General features: G+C 48.5%; 5 protein-coding genes across 10 annotated transcripts in view; 4 read left to right on the top strand and 1 right to left on the bottom strand.

Moving 5' to 3' along the window:
- Window positions 1-19335, top strand: part of kctd5b (potassium channel tetramerization domain containing 5b) — a 33107-nt gene that overhangs the window by 10339 nt on the left and 3433 nt on the right. The window contains exons 1-2 of one of the 4 annotated variants that reach the window (XR_006925370.1): window positions 10353-10369; window positions 16879-18843. Coding sequence is in view for 1 of the 4 variants with exons in the window: in XM_046847031.1 (XP_046702987.1) it covers window positions 18637-18843 (207 nt within the window). In the remaining 3 variants the exon portion in view is untranslated. Of the gene's footprint in view, window positions 1-10352; window positions 10374-16878; window positions 18844-19335 lie in introns of those variants that run through there. The other 3 variants (XR_006925369.1, XR_006925371.1, XM_046847031.1) reach the window with 3 other exon arrangements.
- On the top strand, window positions 233-5493 carry LOC124384290 (trichohyalin). 2 transcript variants are annotated; one of them, XM_046847021.1, is made up of 7 exons: window positions 233-634; window positions 1207-1539; window positions 1638-1664; window positions 1921-1980; window positions 2055-2399; window positions 4152-4211; window positions 4309-5493. In XM_046847021.1, exons 2-7 carry the CDS (start codon window positions 1209-1211, stop codon window positions 5286-5288), a joined length of 1803 nt encoding a protein of 600 aa, XP_046702977.1. In that variant the 5' UTR covers window positions 233-634; window positions 1207-1208; the 3' UTR covers window positions 5289-5493. The 2 variants fall into 2 exon arrangements, with proteins under 2 accessions (XP_046702977.1, XP_046702976.1); XM_046847020.1 differs by lacking the exon at window positions 233-634 and having other exon boundaries at window positions 677-1539.
- gnptg (N-acetylglucosamine-1-phosphate transferase subunit gamma) lies at window positions 5500-8620 on the bottom strand. Its single transcript, XM_046847029.1, has 10 exons — window positions 8461-8620; window positions 8320-8374; window positions 7781-7903; window positions 7603-7686; window positions 7416-7509; window positions 7199-7313; window positions 6942-7024; window positions 6725-6850; window positions 6550-6631; window positions 5500-5662 (listed from the first exon to the last, which is right to left on the bottom strand). The coding sequence occupies exons 1-10, from the start codon at window positions 8510-8512 to the stop codon at window positions 5586-5588; spliced, it is 891 nt and encodes a 296-aa protein (XP_046702985.1). The 5' UTR covers window positions 8513-8620; the 3' UTR covers window positions 5500-5585.
- On the top strand, window positions 9043-10790 carry tsr3 (TSR3 ribosome maturation factor). The gene is made up of 6 exons (XM_046847030.1): window positions 9043-9255; window positions 9551-9764; window positions 9844-10037; window positions 10118-10288; window positions 10391-10445; window positions 10521-10790. Exons 1-6 carry the CDS (start codon window positions 9135-9137, stop codon window positions 10645-10647), a joined length of 882 nt encoding a protein of 293 aa, XP_046702986.1. The 5' UTR covers window positions 9043-9134; the 3' UTR covers window positions 10648-10790.
- Window positions 11029-17624, top strand: pdpk1b (3-phosphoinositide dependent protein kinase 1b). 2 transcript variants are annotated; one of them, XM_046847022.1, is made up of 14 exons: window positions 11029-11185; window positions 12869-13063; window positions 13230-13272; window positions 13476-13613; window positions 14022-14166; window positions 14278-14375; window positions 14701-14776; window positions 14852-14920; window positions 15044-15140; window positions 15216-15389; window positions 15582-15811; window positions 15898-15955; window positions 16037-16189; window positions 16284-17624. In XM_046847022.1, the coding sequence occupies exons 1-14, from the start codon at window positions 11162-11164 to the stop codon at window positions 16395-16397; spliced, it is 1614 nt and encodes a 537-aa protein (XP_046702978.1). In that variant the 5' UTR covers window positions 11029-11161; the 3' UTR covers window positions 16398-17624. The 2 variants fall into 2 exon arrangements, with proteins under 2 accessions (XP_046702978.1, XP_046702979.1); XM_046847023.1 differs by lacking the exon at window positions 11029-11185 and adding an exon at window positions 11499-11655.

The following is a 19335-nucleotide window of genomic DNA, read 5'->3' on the forward strand; positions in this document are numbered from 1 at the left end:
AGCAAACATTCCCATGGCACCGAGCCCGAATTTTCAATGAAGCGAAAAAAAACATCTCGCTTTATTAATGGCTTTCGGGCTGAAAGAGCGCCACCCGACTGTAGCCTTGGTTCTCATAAATATATGGACGTGTTTTTTTTTTTTTTTTGGAGCATCCTTATTCCACATTCAGTTCCCGTTTCCCGCTTTGGGGGGAAGGGTGTTATTAAGGACGGGTACTGATCTGGATTTGGGTGAGGAGACCAGACATGGGGTTGAGAAATTCATCCCAATACGGTTTAAAAGCTCTCAAGCAGGAGATCTTCCAACCCCCTGGAAAGCAAATCTGGAACAGGTTCTGCGTCGCACGCCGAAGACCTTCTAAGTTTGTGGGAACCTCGTGCGGTTGGAAAAACGTGTCCCAGTAGTATAAATAGGTGTGGAGATAATAATGGCTCCCATTTTTCTTGGCAGAGGAGATTCCTGTGCCGTAGCCTGCAGCGGATTCAGTGCGCTCAACTATTTGCTCGAAGTGTTTGATCGGAGCTGACAGAAACGGGTGTGTCCACATGTAACTGCGAGTGTGTGTGTGTGTGTATATATATGCGTTAGATCGCAGTGTTTTCTTGAAGCAGCACGGCGCTACAGGGACCAGGTAAGACCTGAATGTACCCTTTCTTTAGGTTTCCACTGCTTCTCAAAGTCATGTAGAGGTCGTACATGAAAGGGTTCAGTTTGGACTTGTTTTTGCATTTATTACAAACTAAATTGTTCAAATGAAAATTGTTTAAAAAAAACAGCATAGAGCTCATTTCTCCAAAAAGGCGTTATTACTCAACTCGAGCTCCGCCATAGGGCGGCCACACCCACTCGGTGGACCGTACCATTTTCTTGCAAGGTGGACTTACCTATTTTTTAGCACGTTTTCTGTTACGATAAGGTGGTGGTCTAGATTTTATTTGGAGATTTTTAAAAGGGATTTTGGTTCGTTCCACGTCCACAAGACAGGATAGTGAAGGGGAGGAGGCGTCCTGGGATGCAGTCGGGGTGCAAAATTAAAAAAGCTTTAGAGCAGGAGATCTTCCAACTCGATGGATAATCCTGGCTTAGTGCCTAAATTTCATGATGGAGCAAGTCTCCTAGCTCAAGTGAAGGGACGTTTGTACCCGAGGTCCATAGGTTCATGCGAATATTTAGATGTGTACCGTTCGATTGGTTCGCCCACAGCAATGTTCCTACTGATCTGCCGCTATAACCGGGTGTACGCCTTCCCCGGCGATGACATCACGCTCTCGTCTCACCTCTCGCCCGAGACCAGCGCCGTGCCCATGGAGGTGCGGTGGTTCCGCGGCACGGAGTGCATTTACCTGTATAAAAACGGGCAGGTGAGCGTCGGGAGGGGCTACGAAGGCAGGGCGAGCCTCATGACCTCGGAGCTGAAGAGAGGGAACGTATCCCTGGTCCTGAAGTCCATCGCGCCCACGGACACGGGGACCTACAGCTGTCAGGTGCTCACAGGCCACAACAAGGTGGAGAAGTCGATCCATTTGTATATGTCAGGTGAGTCCTGGGATTGGGTTGTTATACGTGGTGAATATGACGAGTCGCTGCCACGTGCAAATTAATTCTTCATGATCTTTGGTTTGTCTTCCGTCCAGGAATGGAGCCACTTTCACCTGATGGAAGTAAGTTCGCTTTCTAGTCTTGAGGTTTTGCTGGACCGTGAGGAGGCCTGGGGTGCAGTCAGCGTAAATAAGGGTGTTTAATATAAGGGTGTTTAGGGTTCTAGAGAAGGAGATCTTTCACATCTTCCAACTCCAACCCCAAAAGTGTGTGTGGGGGTTGGAGATTGAAGTGTTGGGTGTCCCAATACTTTTGCCCAAACTAATTCATCTAGAGAACTTGTCCATGGCTTAAACGATCTTGTTTGTGGATCTTCAGCAGGACCAAAGCTCACGGAGCAGGACGGCATGGACATGGACGAGTCGGTCCTCATACTGGGTGAGTACACGTATTCAGGAGATACGTGAGCCGGTGCACGTCTGCACGTTTTCACCGAGCCCGTTCGCTTTCAGAGCTGCGGAATCTGTTGCAGCAACGTGAAAAAGAGCTCGAGGATAAAACCAAACAGCTGGAGACCACGGGCGAGATGCTGAGGACGAAGTCGAACCTCCTGCTGTACAAGGACGCGGACCTGGAGAACCTGAGCCGAGAGGCGATCCGGAACGAGGAGCGCTTGGGAGACGTGCTGAGAGAGCTGGAAACGTGTAAGAGGCACGTGGAGCGGCTGGGACGGGACCTGGAGGAGAAGAACGCGCAGGTCGAGGAGCTCCAGGGCGTTTTGAAGGACAAAGAACGAGAGCTGGAGGAAGAGGAGGAGAAGAAACGGCGAGAGAAACGTCCTGAAGAGCAGACTGCAGGTGAAAGCCATTAAAACTATACGTCGTGGTCAAAATTATTTGGACACCCGACTATTCCACCCACATGTTCTTCTTGACTCAAAATGTTCCCACAAAGCTGGAGGCACCATAACCTCACCAATCACATGGTCAGGTGTCCAAAAACTTTGACCACACTGTGTATATTAACTATAATAATTAACAGTAGTAAAAATTAATGTGAGTTTAATGCGAGTTCTTCACCTGGATTCTGTCCATTATAATAAATCTGTCCTCAGTATTTTTCTCAACCTAAACTTGTCAAAACGTGTCAACACACACACACCGGCCCGAGTTAGAGGGAGAGAGAGAGGGAGAGAGAGAGAGAGAGAGAGAGAGAGAGAGAGAGAGAGAGAGAGAGACTTTAATTTCCCTATTGGGATGAATACAGTCGGTTACACAACTTCAGCTTTAGGTCTGGATCTAAAGACTTTCTAGAAATGTACAGTTTCGGTGTTGTGATGGTGTTGAAGGTGGTGGAGGATGGAGGGATCAGTGGTGCAGTGGTAGAGGATGGAGGGATTAATCAGTGGTTTGTGGTGGATGATGGACTGATAAGTGGTTTGTGATGAAGGATGGAGGGATCAGTGGTGCAGTGGTAGAGGATGGAGGGATTAATCCGTGGTTTGTGGTGGATGATGGAGGGATAAGTGGTTTGTGGTAAAGGATGAAAGGATCAATGGTGCAGGTGGTAGAGGATGGAGAGATTGTTGGTGCAGTTTTAGAGGATGGAGAGATTGTTGGTGCAGTGGTAGAGGATGGAAAGATTGTTGGTGCAGTGGTAGAGGATGGAAGGATCAGTAAAGCAGTTGAAGAGGATGGAGGGATCAGTGGTGCAGTGGTTGGTAGAGGATGGAGGGATCGATGAAGCAGTGGTAGAGGATGGAGGGATCAGTGGTGCAGTGGTTGGTAGAGGATGGAGGAATTAATCGGTAGTCTGTGGTAGATGATGGAGGGATAATTGGTTTAGTGGTAGAGGATGGAGAGATTGCTGGTGAAGTGGTAGAGCATGAAAGGATGAGTGAAGCAGTTGGAAAGGATGGAAGGATCTGTGGTGCAGTATTAGAGGATGGAGAGATCAGTGGTGGAGTGGTAGAAAATGGAGAGATCGGTGGTGGAGTGGTAGAGGATGGAGAGATCAGTGGAACAGTGGTAGAGGATGGAGAGATCAGTGGTGAAGTGGTAGAAAATGGAGAGATTAGTGGTGGAGTGGTAGAGGATGGAGAGATCAGTGGTAGAGGATGGAGAGATCAGTGTAACAGTGGTAGAGGATGGAGAGATCAGTGGTAGAGGATGGAGAGATCAGTGGTAGAGGATGGAGAGATCAGTGGAACAGTGGTAGAGGATGGAGAGATCAGTGGTGGAGTGGTAGAGGATGGAGAGATCAGTGGACCAGTGGTAGAGGATGGAGGGATTCGTGTTGGAGTGGTAATGGAGAGATCAGTGGAGCAGAAGAAAAGCATGGATGAGTGGAGCAGAGGTAGATGATGGAGGAATCAGTGGACGAGTGAAGGTTGAGATGAGTGCTGTGAGTTAGAGTAGCGCTGGTCCGTCATTTGCCTTGTAAGAGAACATCTCCATCTTGTGCTTAAAGTCCAAGCGAACTGTTCCTTGAAGGTCTTCACGTGATACGAATTTGTAGGTCAAATTTGCCTGCTCCTGGTAAAAGTCTGTGTTTCCTGTCCGAGTATCTTTCTGTGCTCTTGCCTGAAGATCATCTTCTCAAATCCTCAGACGGACCGAAGATCATGGCAGAAGACTCCGCAGACGCTGAGGAATCCTTCTGTATAGCCGGTGAGCATGCGTCTGATCCGAGCAGGATGATTCGTTAACTTTTTCTATCTAAAAGCCAGAATTTAAGCAGTGCCTGTTTTTCCTTTCACCTTTGAAGAGTTGAAGAACCGGCTGCAGAACATGGAGAAAGATCTCGCGGATAAAATGGAGCAGTTACAGAGCGCTGCAGGAGCGCTGAGTGAGAAGACGGCTCGTCTCCACGATCGAGAGAAGGACCTGCAGGATTTGGCGAAAGAGCGAGATGAGTATGTGAAGCACGTGACTCGGGAGATGGAGATGTGCCTGCAGGAACTGGAGACTCTAGGGCAGAAGCTGCAGGAGAAGAATGCTCAGGTCGAGGAGCTCCGGGTGGTTTTACAAGCCAAAGATCGAGAACTAGACGAGGAGATGAAACGGCAAGCGAACGAACACCAGGACGTCCCGGAGCTCCTGCAGAAGACCGTGGCCACGTTGAGCGAGACGCGCCAGGATCAGCTGGAAGACCTGGAGAGCTGGATCCGCCACAAAAGTGAGCAGAGGAGACAGCGAGAAGAAGACGAGAAGGCGGAGGTTCTCGAAAACGAGTTCCTCGAGTACGTCTCGGCAGTGAAAGAGCTGATGGCGAAAAAACACGAGACGATGCAGGCTTGGGAGAAGATGGCGTCGGTGCTGCAGGACAAGCTTGAGGTGGCGGAGACGGACGAGGAACGAGGGGAGCTCGGGACGCAGATGGAGGAGGCGCTGGAGATGCAAAGGCAAAGCCGAGAGCAGATTAAAAGGCTGAGTGATAGCGTCGCAGAGAAGAAACGCGACATCGAGGAGAGGCACAAGCGCGAGATCGAGGAGATCAGGGAGACATATGGCGCCAAGATCGAGGCGGAAACCCAGATCCTGAAAACGCTCCTCCCTGACGTCCAGGCATACTTCCACAACGTTGTCGAGGACGTCTGGAGAAGGTATCGGATCGTAACCGACAATCTGGAAATGAGGGTCGAGAAGAACAAAGAACCGAAAACCGAGATACAGATGGTTGAAGCGACTGATTCAGGAGATGAACGAAGCGACGCCATAGTGAACGGAGAGGGACTGTTGAATTGAACGTTAAATCCGCTAGCTCTGCCTCTTTGTCGCGCAGAGCCGCAACTCTTGCTAGCAAATAATCCTGGGAGGAGCACAAGCCAGGAATCTTAAGCTCCTCCAGCAGGTCCATCAGAAGAACCGGGCGGGTGGAACTTTCAAAATGCAGAAAAAGAAAAACGGTTTCATGATGTTTCATGTGTTTCATGAATAAATGACATTTCACATGATGTTTTCGTTGTAGTTTTTTTTATTTGGAATAGGGCAAAGTGTGTGTGTGTGTGTGTGTGTGTGTGTGTGTTTTTCAACGTGGGGGTGCTAAGGATTGCCCAGGAGCCCCGTGTCACCCCGGAGGTGTTGGTCCTGCACGGTGGCCAGCGGGACAGTCGGTCTTCCTACAAAGAAAAAAAAGAAAAAAAAAATGTGGGTGTGGCTTATCCCCCCCATTACAGTTCCATATCATGTCTTTACACTCATATCAGTGTAAACTCCCTAGTGGCGATGGGATGCAATAGCATCTTTTAAAAAATATATATATTTATATTTCTCTTTATCTTGACTTTTTTGATGCTCTGCCATCACTTTTTTTAATATCGCAGTATCTGTCTTTCTTTTTGTATCTGTTTTTTTTGTCTGTTTTTTGCTGCAATAGTATTTTTTTTTTTCGAAGTTATCACAATATACGTCTTTTCTTAAAACCGCATATAATACGACGGTGTATTACAGCCAATATCAGAAAAAAATAATAAATAACTGAAAGGGAAGGGGCGGGAATTTCCAAATTTTCAAGTTGTAAGTCGAGATTTTATGTACATTTCGCGAGGTTGATCGGACGCCAACTGTTTTGCGTTACGCCTTTCGTTTTCAATTTCTGGAATTAGCAAACAGGAAATACTTGTTATTTTAGCACACAATTCCCAGATCATCATACTGGAAATTTCAGAGTTTAAAACTCGATGATTTTTCGTTTATTTCTCGTAAATTTGTGACTTTCTTGAAAGTTTCGAGTTTCCTATAATGGCCCTGATATTCATATCTGTATTTAAATTTAATATCTGATATCTTTTTTAAAAATGAAGAAAAGGACAGAGTGCAATACCGTAAAAAAAAGACAGATGGCGCAATATCGCAAAATAAATAAATCGATGATTTATCATTTGAAGACGTCCTACACAATCGTGTAGAAAAGGAGAACATCTCAGTGGAAATGCCGGGTGTCCCAATACTTTTGGCCGCACAGTGTAACTGTGTGTGTGTGTGTGTGTGTGTGTGTGTGTCTCACCTGTGTCTGCTTCGTAGGAGATGTTGTGATGGCTGAGTAAAGATCGCAGTCGCTCGATTTCCGCTCGCTGCTTCTCGAAATCCTGCCGACACACACTTCATTTAGTTCTGCTCTCTCACACACCCACCCACACACACACACACACACACACACACACACACACACACGTTTCTACCTTAGTGCACTGGTCCAGATTCAGGTGTTTGTCGCTTGATGTCTGTTGCTCCTTTTTTGGGGGCGGAGTCGCTCGTTTCAGAAACCCCGCCTCCTCAAACACGTCCCTCAGCATCTTCTTGTAGCCCTGAAAACCCCGGGACAGAGACACGTCAATATATGAGTAGTGTGTGTGTGCGTGTGTGTGTGTGTGTGTGTGTGTGTGAGTGTGTGTTGACCTGTTCGGTGATGAGCTCCTCGTATCGCGCCTGTTCGATCTCGTCCCATTCTTTCTGCAGTTTTTCGCTCAACGCAGGATACACTGCGACACACACACACACACACACACACACACACACACGCTTATTTTCTCACCGTGTAACATGCATGGCTCAAAAGTATATGGACACTTGGTTTTTCCACCCACACGTGCTTGTTCACACACATCAGTAACTTTTGATAGAATATATATATATTTTAAAAAGGTCACGTTTACCCAGGAGGGCGTGCACGTGGCAAACGAGTGGCGTCTCGAAGCTCAGGAAGTACACGCACGTTTCGGGTTCGGACACCCGGGCCAGCCTGCTGCTGTTCCCACACGTGAAGAGGACCTGAAAGAGAACGTGCTCATGTGGGTTTTACATTCTTTCAAAAGATTTGTATTCACACACACACACACACACACACACACACATACACACACACACACACACCTTGGTTTGCCTTTTCTTTTTCCCACAGGCGTCTCCTTCTCGCATCCACATTGCTGTGAAGGTGTTGTTCTCGATCTCCCACTCCTGCCAGATCCTGCACACAGAGGAACCAAGTCTGATTTTTATTTTCCCTTCACGTGTGTGTGTGTGTGTGTGTGTGCGCGAGTGCACGTGTATGCGAACCCACCCCAGTATTCCGCTGTAGGCGTTCCACCTGTAGCTCTGCTCGTGCTGCGTGACGTTATGAAACGGACAGAAGTCGTACTTGTACCTGTGACGTTCGAACGAAAAGAAAAGAAAAAAAACCACACGTGAATCCCGCTGCGATCCTACGCAGGGTTTCATCGAGGACCTACGATACTGACGTGGACTCGGTGAAGTGGAAGCAGGTTCCCGCCAGGTGATGTAGATGACGAGGTCCGGCGACGGGCGACGGGGCGACCCGGGCCTGCAGACGGCTGCCCTGCACCAGCAAGTGATTATTCAACCTGAGTGGGGAAAAGAACAAGATGCACGATTTACACGTGACCGGTTGTTCCGGACAAACCTGTAATACTCAACATGACCACAGGGCGCAATCCAGATGTGCTGAGAACAAAGATCTGGACTTGAGTGATGTTTAATAGGAGCTGGAGAGTTCTCGAGTCGCCTCCTACTTATGGTCCTGAAAGATCTAAGAAAGTCGATCCCAATGTTTCAGAATAGAGAGTGATGTGAAGGGCAAGGAGGGGTTTCTCCTGATCATCTCAGCAGATCTTAGGTCCAGATTTACCCGAATTTATGGACCGGATTAATGGTTTTGGAGACGTGGTCTTCACTTGTATTCCAATCAATATCTGGTCACGTGACAGACACGCTTCTGTAAACCTTTTCTGTCTGGATATTACAGTGCTCTTCTACTTACCCAAATGTATTCGGTTCCTCTACGATTTTCATCTTCCCACCCAGAACCTGCGCCACTGGAACACAGTGTTGTTATGACGACACCACATGATAGACCATAATAAACACAATCACACGTGTCATTATCTTATTTAAGACTTACCGATGAAGGCCAACATGGGCAAACACACGGGCGGAATGAAGACACGACTCATATCTGCACGGAATGTCTTTTATTAATGTAAACATCGACATGATTATCAACACTTCCGCATTGTTTTCTGCGGTTCTGATCACGTGACTCCCGGGGTGCGTTCACTGTAGGGACGCGTTCGGCTCTGTTGTCGAGTTTAATTCGAATAAAGCGAAAAAAAAGAGGGGGTTGTTTGTTTTTACTGGAATTTTTACTGGAGTTGAAACTGAAGTGAATTATTTTGTGCGCGTGAATGATATAAGGATGAACTGAAGGCTGTTCGTTTTTTATTTACTTTAAAAAAAAATTGCTACAGTCGACTATTGAAATTCGATGACACAAAAACAAGCCAGAAAACAAATTCAAAACAAGTAACAAAAAAAACACGCGTGAATCCAAAACTGTTTTATATAATAGTTAATCTTTTTTTGGGATTGTGTGCAACTCGAAAACCTTTTGAAATCCGCGAGCACGTGAAGGAAGCATCGGGTTGCGCTTTAGATTGAACGCTGCATAGAAAAAGACCCGTCGATTTTGTAGACCAATCAGAACGATGGATCACATCCGGGGCTTGACTGCGCGCCTGGTAGCGGTGTTAGCATGCTAGTCAGCGGCAACTGCCTCGGGAAGTGAGTGTATTAGCGATGGGGCGCAAAAAGCCGTTTCAGACCGAGAGACACACCGGCAGGGGCAAAGACAAGCGGCACCGGATGAAGGGGAAGGGGCTGGGAGCTTTCCCTGAGGAACTGCAGGACAGGGCGGAAGGTGGGCCTTTATATAGGAGACTGGATACCTGTAAAGGGTCGGCGTGATATATCGATACGATTAATACCGCGATATCGGTTCTTGCGATTATTTTACAATATCGGGCTTTTTTTTTATATTTATTTTTTGTGATTACTGTTTTGCTATCGTCTCATGATATCTGTCGCGATACCAACGTTTGCTGTATTTACAACGATATCTGTCTTTTTTTAAATATGATTGTTCTTGTTTGCTGTGCTGATCATCTGTCTTACAGGTGTGCGTGTGTGTGTGTGTGTGTGTGTGTGTGTTTCAGGCGGTGAAGGTGCAGAGGTCAATGACGGAGCGTCGGAGTGTGTGAAGTTGCCGTGTCCTCTGGCCATGTGGGAACTGGGTCACTGCGACCCGAAGCGCTGCACCGGACGCAAGCTGGCACGGAAAGGCCTGGTGCGCTGCCTGCGCCTGAACCAGCGCTTCAGCGGCCTGGTCCTCAGCCCCATGGCCACCAGATACGTCACACCTGCCGACAGGTGAGCTCCGCCCCCGCCCCGCCCCGCCAGAGATCCCGCCCACTTTCCGTTTTAATCTATCCTGCTCTGTGCTTATCAGGGAGACGGTCGCGGCTTGTGGAGTCGCGGTGATTGACTGCTCGTGGGCGAGGCTGGAGGACACGCCCTTCAGCAAGATGATCGGCTCCCACCCGCGGCTGCTGCCGTATTTGGTAGCGGCGAATCCGGTGAACTACGGCAAGCCGTGTAAGCTGAGCTGCGTGGAGGCGTACGCTGCCACCCTCTGCATCGTAGGTAATCACCTGAGGAACGTTCAGAGGAACAGAGGATGAAGATCCAGACTCTGATACACTGTGTGTGTGTGTGTGTGTTAGGTCTCCGAGATCTCGCTGAGCTCCTGCTGAAGAAGTTTAAATGGGGTTTGGGGTTTCTCGAGCTCAATAAGACCCTGCTGGAGCGCTACGCCACCTGCAGGTCGGAGGAGGAACTGCTCACGGTGGAGAAGGAGTATTTCACCGCCCCGCCCCCTGAGGAGGAGGAGCTCGGTACGTCACGTGACCTTTTAACGTTACTTGTGTTTCATGAAACGGTGTATGATGATTGTGTGTGTGTGTGTGTGTGTGTGTGTGTGTGTGTGTGTGTGACAGATCCTTTCGATGTGGATTCAGGGAGGGAGTGTATGAACCTCAACAGGCCACTCAGGTACGAAGACACGCACACGCACACACACACACACACACACACACACACACACGAATAACGTGTTTTGCACTGCAGGCTGGAGGAGGAAGTGACTGAAAGCGAAGAGGAAGAAACGTCCGAGGAGGAAGATGATGATGAGGTGGAGATAAAGGAGAAGGAGAACGTCGAAGAGGAAGGAAGTGAAGATGAAAAGAAGACGTGACGAATGAGGGAGGAAAAAAAAAACGTGTTGGTCCAAAGTGTATGAGGACATTACTGCCAGCTTCTTCACACACACACACACACACACACACACACACGGTCATGTGATTATTTTATGTTTCTGAATAAATATCTGTCCTGGAAGTGTCTCAGTGTTGATTAGTTTTTCAAAGCATCATCCGTTTGAAGTTGTAGGACATCTCAGAACGTTCCACGTTCCTTGTAAGTTCTCTCTCTCTCTCTCTCTCTCTCTCTCTCATCACGTCTTCAGTGTTTTATTAGAACGGTAGCTCGATATCGGTCCTGTATCGCGATATCGGTCTTTTATTTACTTTCGCCAAATCCCCGGCAGAGGGCGCGCGCTCCCGCGATCCCGAGCGCGTCCCCGCGACTCCGTGACTGCGGCGGCGTTGTTGTGGAGTGACGTCACGGCGGTGAGCCGCGCGGCGCAAGGCGGCCATGACTGCGGGCTCCGTGATTATTTAATCCGTATTAAAGCGTGGCCGAGCGCGTCCATGGCAAGAGCCACCAGTCACATGGTGAGTGTCGGGGTAGCGATACGGGACGGGGCTCGAGGCCGCGGGACAATCTGTCGCGCGCGTACCGCAGCGTTTCCCCCGCGGCGGTGGAGGGGATCCGGGTGTGGGGAGGCTTCGGTTCAACCGCCGCGGCAGGAGGAGGAGGAGGAGGCTAGACAGCCGTGCTCTGGGCCACCCGTATTCCGGTATTCGAGCTCCGCGATTAGTCGGTTTCTTGACGCGCTTCCGGTTTGCCAGCCAATCAGAGGACAGCTCGTGTCGCACCGAGGCCTGAGATGGGAAGCGCGGCCAGGGCGGAAAACGGGCGCAAAAGACAATCCTAGCTAACAGCTTTAGCATAACAGTTAGCATCTTGTAGCCGTGTTGCTGCGGGGACAGGAGTGTCTCTTCACCGTGGACGGGGAAACACCAGAGTCCCCGAGAGCGTCATATTTATCACTTTACTGCAGTTTGGAGGAAGCGGCTGTCGGGTAATTTTTGGGTTTGGGACGGCTAGGCTAGGCTAGGATAGGCGCTGGCTAATTGCGGCAGCTAGCTATGCTATGCTATGCTATGCTATGCTAGGCACAGTTCAGATCTATGGGAAGGTGAAGCGCTGCCGGGTGGAGAGTCTGGAGCTCCAACTTTCAGGTCATATCAGGTGTTTAGTGTTCACGCCTTAACCCGTGCTGACTGGAGCAGATCAGCCTCACTGACACACACACACACACACACACACACACACACACACACAGCGTTATTTAGTTGGCCGGTTTGTGTGTTGGTTAGTTTGTTGATCGGTTAATCGAATGTTGAATAGTTCTGTGGTTAGTTGGTTAGTTTTATTGTTAGTCAGCTGGTTGGTGAGTTGGTAGTGAGGCCTGTTTCTACTGAATGGACTTTTAACTTGAAGTGCACATCATGTCATGTTTCACTCCTGCTCTCTCTGTGTGTGTGTGTGTGTGTGTGTGTGTGTGTGTGTGTGTGAGAGTGAGAACACGCCTCACGATCATGGTGATGCAGAGGGACATGTCCTGATGTGTTATTGGACATGGTTCTGTTTAGGAGAATGTCGTCGTGTCCATGTCGCCCCCACACCACCGCACACTGACGTGGTCAGACATGTTTCAGCAGACAGGGATAAAGGGGCCCAACAGAAGAAATCTGGAGGTACTCTGGGACTTCAGCTTCCAAGCTTCCGATCAGTAACGCACTGGAGACTCCTTCCTTTTATCCGTCAGCAACACACACACAGGTTTTCATTAAGAAATCTGACTCCCTGTGCACGTGGTGATTGAGGATTGAACTGTGGGGATAAAATACGCTGTGGCCAAAAGTTTGTGGACACCCCACTATAAGAATGTTGTTGAGGTGACGAGTAAAATTTCACGCGAACGCATCCAGAGATGCTGAGTTCCTTCAGCTTTGTGGAAAACATTTTGGAGAAGAAACACTTACGAGTGATTTAAAAAAAAAAACAGTCCCAATGCTTTTGACAACGCGACAGAGAGATAGACAGAAAAAACATCCGCTGTGGCATAACAGGAATAAAGCGTGCGACGGTACGGGGAGGACGATCGGGGTTTTGGCGGCCCCTAGTGGTCGGTTGGAAGTTTGCAGGGAAGCGCGAGTCTCGTTCGGTCTGCGATTCGTTTTGTGTGTTGAACACTTTGATCGATTGTTTTGTTTTGTTTGTTTGTGCAGTATGATGTCGTACCCCTCCACTCCTCTGGTCTCTGTCCGTGCCAGTCCATGGTAAGAGGTCAGCAGGAAGCACCCCATCGCCACGGCAGCAGCATGGAGGGCCAGGCCCCGCCCCCTCAGCCGACTCCGCCCCGCAAGAAGAGACCCGAGGATTTCAAATTCGGCAAAATCCTGGGCGAGGGCTCCTTCTCCACGGTACGTCCCAATCACACACACACACACATGTTAGTGTATTGTGCCGATTGATCAAAACTCAGTCACATGACTTCCTGTCACATGATACAGGTACTGACTCATCCGGACGGATGGATAAAGGAATGAAATGGCCATTCTAATTTTCCTTTTTTTTGCTTTGTCGTAGGTCGTCCTGGCGAAAGAGCACTCAACGGGGAAGGAATACGCAAGTAAGGAATTCTTCCCCCCTGCATGATGTTCTCCAATTTGTTAGAAGCCCCATTTAAGCTCCACCCCCTCACATGCGCATTGTTTTTCATGGGTGGAGCTAGGGATCCATTAAGTCCCGCCCCCTCACATGAACAATATTTTCTACATATGCAGAACTGAGCCTTTATAGTGTGTGTGTGTGTGTGTGTGTGTGTGTGTGTAGTAAAGATCCTGGAGAAGCGCCACATCATGAAGGAGAACAAGGCGCAGTACGTGAAGCGAGAGAGGGATGTGATGTCCATCCTGGATCACCCGTTCTTCGTCAAGCTGTACTTCACTTTCCAGGACGAGGAGAAGCTGTGTATCCTTGATGCCTCACACACACACACACACACACACACACACAGAAAAAAAAAAAAAGAATTTGGCCACATTTGATCTTCAGGCCACGTTCTTCTCCGTGGTTCCTCTGGGTTTCTTCACTAACGTTGCACAATTTCTGAAAACTTTCCATGGGAAATTGGAGAACTGGGAGTTGGAAACTTGGAAAATTAAACTCTGCTTTTTTTTTTTTTAAACTAAATTAAATTTCCCTGTTATATGCTGACATGCATTTTTTGTAAATTCCCAGTTTATTCCCATGGAAACCTCTCGATTCTGATTGGCTTCATGGATTAAACTCTATTCCCGAACGCGTCCGGAGAGAGAAAAGGGTCAAAACCCCTCGAGCTCTAACTCACGCCTCGCACGTTCCTGAGCGCGTGAACAGATTTCGGGCTGAGCTACGCGAAGAACGGCGAGCTCCTGAAGTACATCCGCAAGATCGGCTCCTTCGATGAGACGTGCACGCGCTTCTACTCGGCCGAGATCGTCTGCGCGCTCGAGTACCTCCACCGGAAGGGCATCATCCACAGGTCAGGATCACGAGTCAGTAGTAGTGTGTGTGTGTGTGTGTGTGTGTGTGTGTGTGTGTGTGTGTGTGTGTGTAAACAGGGTTTCACATGTGTGTGTATGTGTGTTTGCAGAGATCTGAAGCCGGAGAACATTTTGCTCAGTGAAGACATGCACATTCAGATCACAGACTTCGGCACGGCCAAACAGCTTTCTTCTGAAAGTAGGCAGGGTAAGACACACACACACACACACACACACACACACACAATACTCTCAATTCAAGCAAATAAGGGTCCATTATTTACCTACAATAAGCTCCGTTCCTCTGGGATGATGTTCCTCTGGATTTTGTGGAGATTTATTAAGCTTAAAATTTCATTCAGCCACCAGGGGGTGCTAATGCCCCAAAATCAGCTATATATTTATCCAATTACTGTTGCAGGGACACAAAAGAAGCGGCCCTCACATACATCGCATCGAGAATCCACACACGTTTCCGTGTTGGAAATGTATGTGTCTTGATTGACGTTTTTTTTTTCTCTCTCTTGTTCCAGCTCGGGCGAACTCGTTTGTCGGTACGGCTCAGTACGTCTCCCCGGAGTTACTGACAGAGAAATCGGCCTGTAAGAGGTAAGTGCGCCGTTCAAGCGGCCCCGCTGACGCTTTCACGCCATTCGCGCGCTAACTCTCCGCTTGTTCCCGCAGCTCGGATCTCTGGGCGTTAGGCTGCATCATCTACCAGCTGGTTGCCGGGTTACCACCGTTCAGAGCGGGGTGAGTGTGCGCTGTCCACTTCTAGTGCTGAACATCAGCGTGAGAGATGTACACCTCTGTATTATTAAGGGTTTTTTTGATAAGTCCGTTTTCACATGTTCTCGATCTTCTTTCCTCCTGCAGAAACGAGTATCTCATATTCCAGAAGATTATTAAATTAGAGTACGAGTTTCCTGAGAAGTTCTTCCCCAAAGCCAAGAATTTAGTGGAGCAACTTCTGGTGAGAGGATCGAAATAAATAAATAAATAAATAAAAAAGGATGAAGTGTGACTGTTTTGTATTGTTTTTTTTCAGTTGTTGGATCCTTGCAAGCGGATTGGCTGTGAGGAAATGGGCGGGTACGAGCCGCTGAAATCCCACCCTTTCTTCGAGTCGATTGGCTGGGACGACTTACACCTGCAGACTCCGCCCAAACTCACCCCCTACCTGCCTGCCATGTCCGAGGATGATGAGGACTGCTATGGGAATGTAAACACACACACACACACACACACACACACACACACACATCAATCGTAAACCCAGACTCATGAACTCCTAAACATTGTTACAAAATGTTTCCTCTTTCTTTCTATCTTTTTTCTTTCTTTCTCTTGTCCCTCTCTTTTTTCTTTCTTTTATCTCTCCTTTTATTCTTTCTTTTCTCTCTCTCTCTCTCAGTATGACGATCTCCTAAGTCAGTTCAGCAGTATGCAGGTGACGCAGCCCGGCCCCTCGCCCTCATTGGCCGAGCCGTCAGAAAGTCCACTTCCTGTGTGTAACCCCGCCCCCAGCGTGGATCAGTTCATCCACGTCCACGAGCTGGACAGCAACAGCATGGAGCTGGACCTGCAGTTCAGCGAAGAGGAGAAGCGCCTCCTGCTGGACAAACAAAGTGCCGCAAACCCCTGGTACACACACACACACACACACACACACACACACACAGCGTGTACACTGGAGATTTTGGCAGTATCTCATTGGTGGTGTTTTGCAGGCACCAGTTTGTGGAGAACAACCTCATCCTGAAGATGGGTCCAGTGGACAAGCGCAAGGTAAGTACACACCTGCGTCTGTGATCTGAAAGAGTGTGTGTAGTGTTACTGAGGTGTGTGTGTGTGTGTGTGTGTGTGTAGGGTCTGTTTGCACGCCGCAGGCAGCTGCTCCTGACCGAAGGTCCTCACCTGTATTACGTAGATCCGGTGAATAAGGTCCTGAAAGGGGAGATTCCCTGGTCACCAGAGCTGCGGCCCGAAGCCAAGAACTTCAAAACCTTCTTCGTTCACACGGTAAACACACACACACACTTTTTTTTCTCGTTACCCAGAACGCCCTATGACCTTGACTCGACCTCGTACTCACGCTCGTTCCGACTCGTTTCAGCCAAACCGGACCTACTACCTGATGGACCCGAGCGGCAACGCTGACAAATGGTGCAAGAAGATACAAGAAGTGTGGAGGAAGATCTACCACAAACACCAGAACCCCAGCGTATAGGATCCACCAATCACCCCCATATGGCCACACCCCTTTCCCTCCCCCTCCCCTCCTCCATCACCCTTTCAACCAATCACAGAACAGGACACACCTCCACTGTTCGGCTCTCTGTCCGGTGGGGGGGTCTGTCCGATTGGTCTGCGTATAGAGTTAAGGCGGGTCCTTTGCCCTGATTGGCCGCAGTAGCTGGTCTAGCTGATCTGATTGGAGGATTTGGTGTGTGTGTGTGTCTTTTTGTTTTTTGTTTTCTCCCCAAGAAAAAGACCATTGCAATCATCACCTCAATGTAGAATTCTGGGTAATGGAGTTCTCCTGAGGGTATATTCATCATCATCATCATCATCATCACCACCTTCTTCATCTGCATCCTCATCCTCCTTCATCTCCATCAGCCAACCACACGACTGATTTTCTGTTTTGTGTTTCCTTTCGAATCCTTCGCAATGGGACTGTGTGTGTTTCTGAGTGGAGACATGAGCAGGGGTGTGTGTGTGTGTGTGTGTGTGTGTGTGTGTGTGTGTGTGTCTTCTTCCTGGTTGGTAACTGATGACTGTGATGTATAGTTGATGTAATATTGACCTTGGAGGCGAGCGCAGCGCAGCGAGGCGACTCTTGGATCCGGGTTTTTGTATTTTTATTCTTGTATAAGGTTATCAGGGGGCCACCGGCTCCTTTCGGGGGGGGCCCCAGGCTCCGTTCGGGGGGGCCCCAGGCTCCGTTCGGGGGCCCCAGGCTCCTGTGTGTTATTTAAATTCTAATATATGAGAATCATATTTGGATCGAAGTCACGTTCGAGGGCCTTTGCTGTGTTTTTTTTTTCTTCTTCTTTTCTTTATTTCGAAATGTAAAGCCTTTTGAATGTGAAGAATTATTGTAAACTATGATATTTTACAGCTTTTTCTTTCTTTTTTCGGTTCAGTTCTTTTTCCCCGTTCGTTCGTTCGTTCATTTTTTTTTTCCTTCTTTACTATATCATAAACATTTTCTATTTGCTCAGTGATCGACTCATATTCTGATAATTTAAAGCCTTTGCCATTCACAGGCTCGGTCCACACGTGAGCGAGTGTACGTGTAACGTGTACGTGTGTGTGTGTGAGAGCGTGTGAACTCATGTGGGCGGAGCGTGCGTTTGCGTTCGGCGCTGTGTGTATTCTTCCTCGTCCAGCTCTCGAGCTCGACACCACCTAGAACTGAAATAAAGCATGTAGGGGTTTAGGCCGACAGAGACTCCGCCTCCTGTCTTTTTTGTAAAAGAGTTTGTGTACACACACACACACACACACACACACACACACAATACATGCATCAACTTGGCCATTTTCACACTAATTTGCATAAAAAACGCCCCCAAATAACCATATATGGCAAACATGAAGCCCAATAGACTTTAAGGTGATGCAGGTCATGGATGTCGAAAAGGGTCAAAAGTTATTGATAAGCGACGAGAGAGATCTCATGAGGGACCAGGCGGCTCTACAGTTTCTTTCTTAACCGTACACATGTCCTTCAAAGATTCCTGTTTTGCAAAGCAAGATGCACTGTACGGTCAACCGTGTGTGGACACGTGGCCCTCCACTCTTCTGGGAAGATGTTCCACAAGATTTTGTGCTGATTATTAGTTGAAGTCAGGTTACTGATGTAGGTGAGGAGGCCTGGGGTGCAGCCAGAATGAAATCCCCACATAGGTCTCATAGTTCATAGAATGCATCATCCGTTGCACCACAGAAGGAAAATCATCTTCAGACTCGTGATCTGGTCACCAGTACCATCTGACATTTTTTTGCAGGGTTGATCTTGGACTTGGATCCACCTGCATCACCTTTCCACTGGTAACCCTAGACTTTAGTCTTGGACTTGGCCCAGGTTTCTCACCACCTCGTCTTCATATTCAGCTTAGAGAAGTTCTCGGAGTGCTAAATGCCTACTCATCATCTTTATAGCTGTGTGTGTGTGTGTGTGTTTTTTTAAAAAGTGGCCTTCAGAACTAGTCTCCTTTAACAGAGCTCCCTCTAGTGAGATGGGGATTTTGTCCGATCTGGCAACCCCGCCAGGTAAAGCGCGCTCACGTGTGTGTGTGTTGTCACTCGTTCTAGTGTGGAGATCCGCGCACCAGGCATGGGCTCCTCTTCAACCCCGTAAGTTTGGCACTTTTTCGCCCACTTTTATTTCCCAAACTCATGTGATACAGATCGGATCAGATCGGACGGTCTAGTTTGCGCGCGCGCAGAAAGACACAGTGATGGACACCGCTGCGGGTCCGAGTCCAGGTACGAGCGCGGGTCCGGGTTCGGGTTCGCCCGCGTGCATGCTGACCGGCTCGTCACGGTGGGTCAGACTGAACGTGGGGGGCACTTACTTTCTCACAACCACGCAAACTCTGTGCCGGGAGCCCAAGTCTTTCCTGTACCGGCTGTGCCAGGAGGATCCCGAGCTCCACTCTGACAAGGTAACGCACAACGTGGACCACTGCGTATACACACACACACACACACACACACACACACACACACACGAAATGAGTCACTTGGTTTTTGAGAGACACAAATCTATAAATATCCAGAACTTTATTTCCATTGAAAAATCTTCATGAAGAAGAGCTTTCCACACTTTCAGCACCTGGACAGTTCCTTTCTCTACACAGTTGGAGTGATTCAGTTCATCCCAGAGCAGATCAATAGGATTAAGGTGCAGTGACTGGGCAGATGTCACCTGAACTTAAAGACCCCAAACGTGTTCCAGGAGGACATTTCTGGGCAAAATCAGCTCCATGAAGATATGCTTTCCATGGGGTTGGAAGATGTGAAAGATCTGCTATAGAGCTCTCTACAAAATTGTACTTATGGAACAGAAAAACCTTTGGAACGAGATTTTACAGTCGGGTGTCCACATACTTTTGGCAGTAAAAGGTGTAGGTGAGCACAATGATAACTGATTTAAA

The sequence above is a fragment of the Silurus meridionalis genome, chromosome 4, assembly GCF_014805685.1.
Source record: "Silurus meridionalis isolate SWU-2019-XX chromosome 4, ASM1480568v1, whole genome shotgun sequence".
Classification (NCBI taxonomy): domain Eukaryota; kingdom Metazoa; phylum Chordata; class Actinopteri; order Siluriformes; family Siluridae; genus Silurus; species Silurus meridionalis.

What these genes read in the sequence shown, in the direction of transcription:
- gnptg (XM_046847029.1), bottom strand. Translation starts at nt 8,512, where the DNA reads ATGAGTCGTGTCTTCATTCCGCCCGTGTGTTTGCCCATGTTGGCCTTC. An exon ending in TTCCACTTCACCGAGTCCAC is followed by an intron (nt 7,687 to 7,780) that starts GTCAGTATCGTA and finishes CGAACGTCACAG; the next exon opens with GTACAAGTACGACTTCTGTC. An exon ending in AAAAGAAAAGGCAAACCAAG is followed by an intron (nt 7,314 to 7,415) that starts GTGTGTGTGTGT and finishes GTTCTCTTTCAG; the next exon opens with GTCCTCTTCACGTGTGGGAA.
- LOC124384290 (XM_046847020.1), top strand. Translation starts at nt 1,071, where the DNA reads ATGGATAATCCTGGCTTAGTGCCTAAATTTCATGATGGAGCAAGTCTC. An exon ending in GCCACTTTCACCTGATGGAA is followed by an intron (nt 1,665 to 1,920) that starts GTAAGTTCGCTT and finishes GTGGATCTTCAG; the next exon opens with CAGGACCAAAGCTCACGGAG. An exon ending in GGAATCCTTCTGTATAGCCG is followed by an intron (nt 4,212 to 4,308) that starts GTGAGCATGCGT and finishes TCACCTTTGAAG; the next exon opens with AGTTGAAGAACCGGCTGCAG.
- tsr3 (XM_046847030.1), top strand. Translation starts at nt 9,135, where the DNA reads ATGGGGCGCAAAAAGCCGTTTCAGACCGAGAGACACACCGGCAGGGGC. An exon ending in ACTGCAGGACAGGGCGGAAG is followed by an intron (nt 9,256 to 9,550) that starts GTGGGCCTTTAT and finishes TGTGTGTTTCAG; the next exon opens with GCGGTGAAGGTGCAGAGGTC. An exon ending in AACCTCAACAGGCCACTCAG is followed by an intron (nt 10,446 to 10,520) that starts GTACGAAGACAC and finishes TTTGCACTGCAG; the next exon opens with GCTGGAGGAGGAAGTGACTG.
- pdpk1b (XM_046847022.1), top strand. Translation starts at nt 11,162, where the DNA reads ATGGCAAGAGCCACCAGTCACATG. An exon ending in GCGAGGGCTCCTTCTCCACG is followed by an intron (nt 13,064 to 13,229) that starts GTACGTCCCAAT and finishes GCTTTGTCGTAG; the next exon opens with GTCGTCCTGGCGAAAGAGCA. An exon ending in CAAAGTGCCGCAAACCCCTG is followed by an intron (nt 15,812 to 15,897) that starts GTACACACACAC and finishes GGTGTTTTGCAG; the next exon opens with GCACCAGTTTGTGGAGAACA.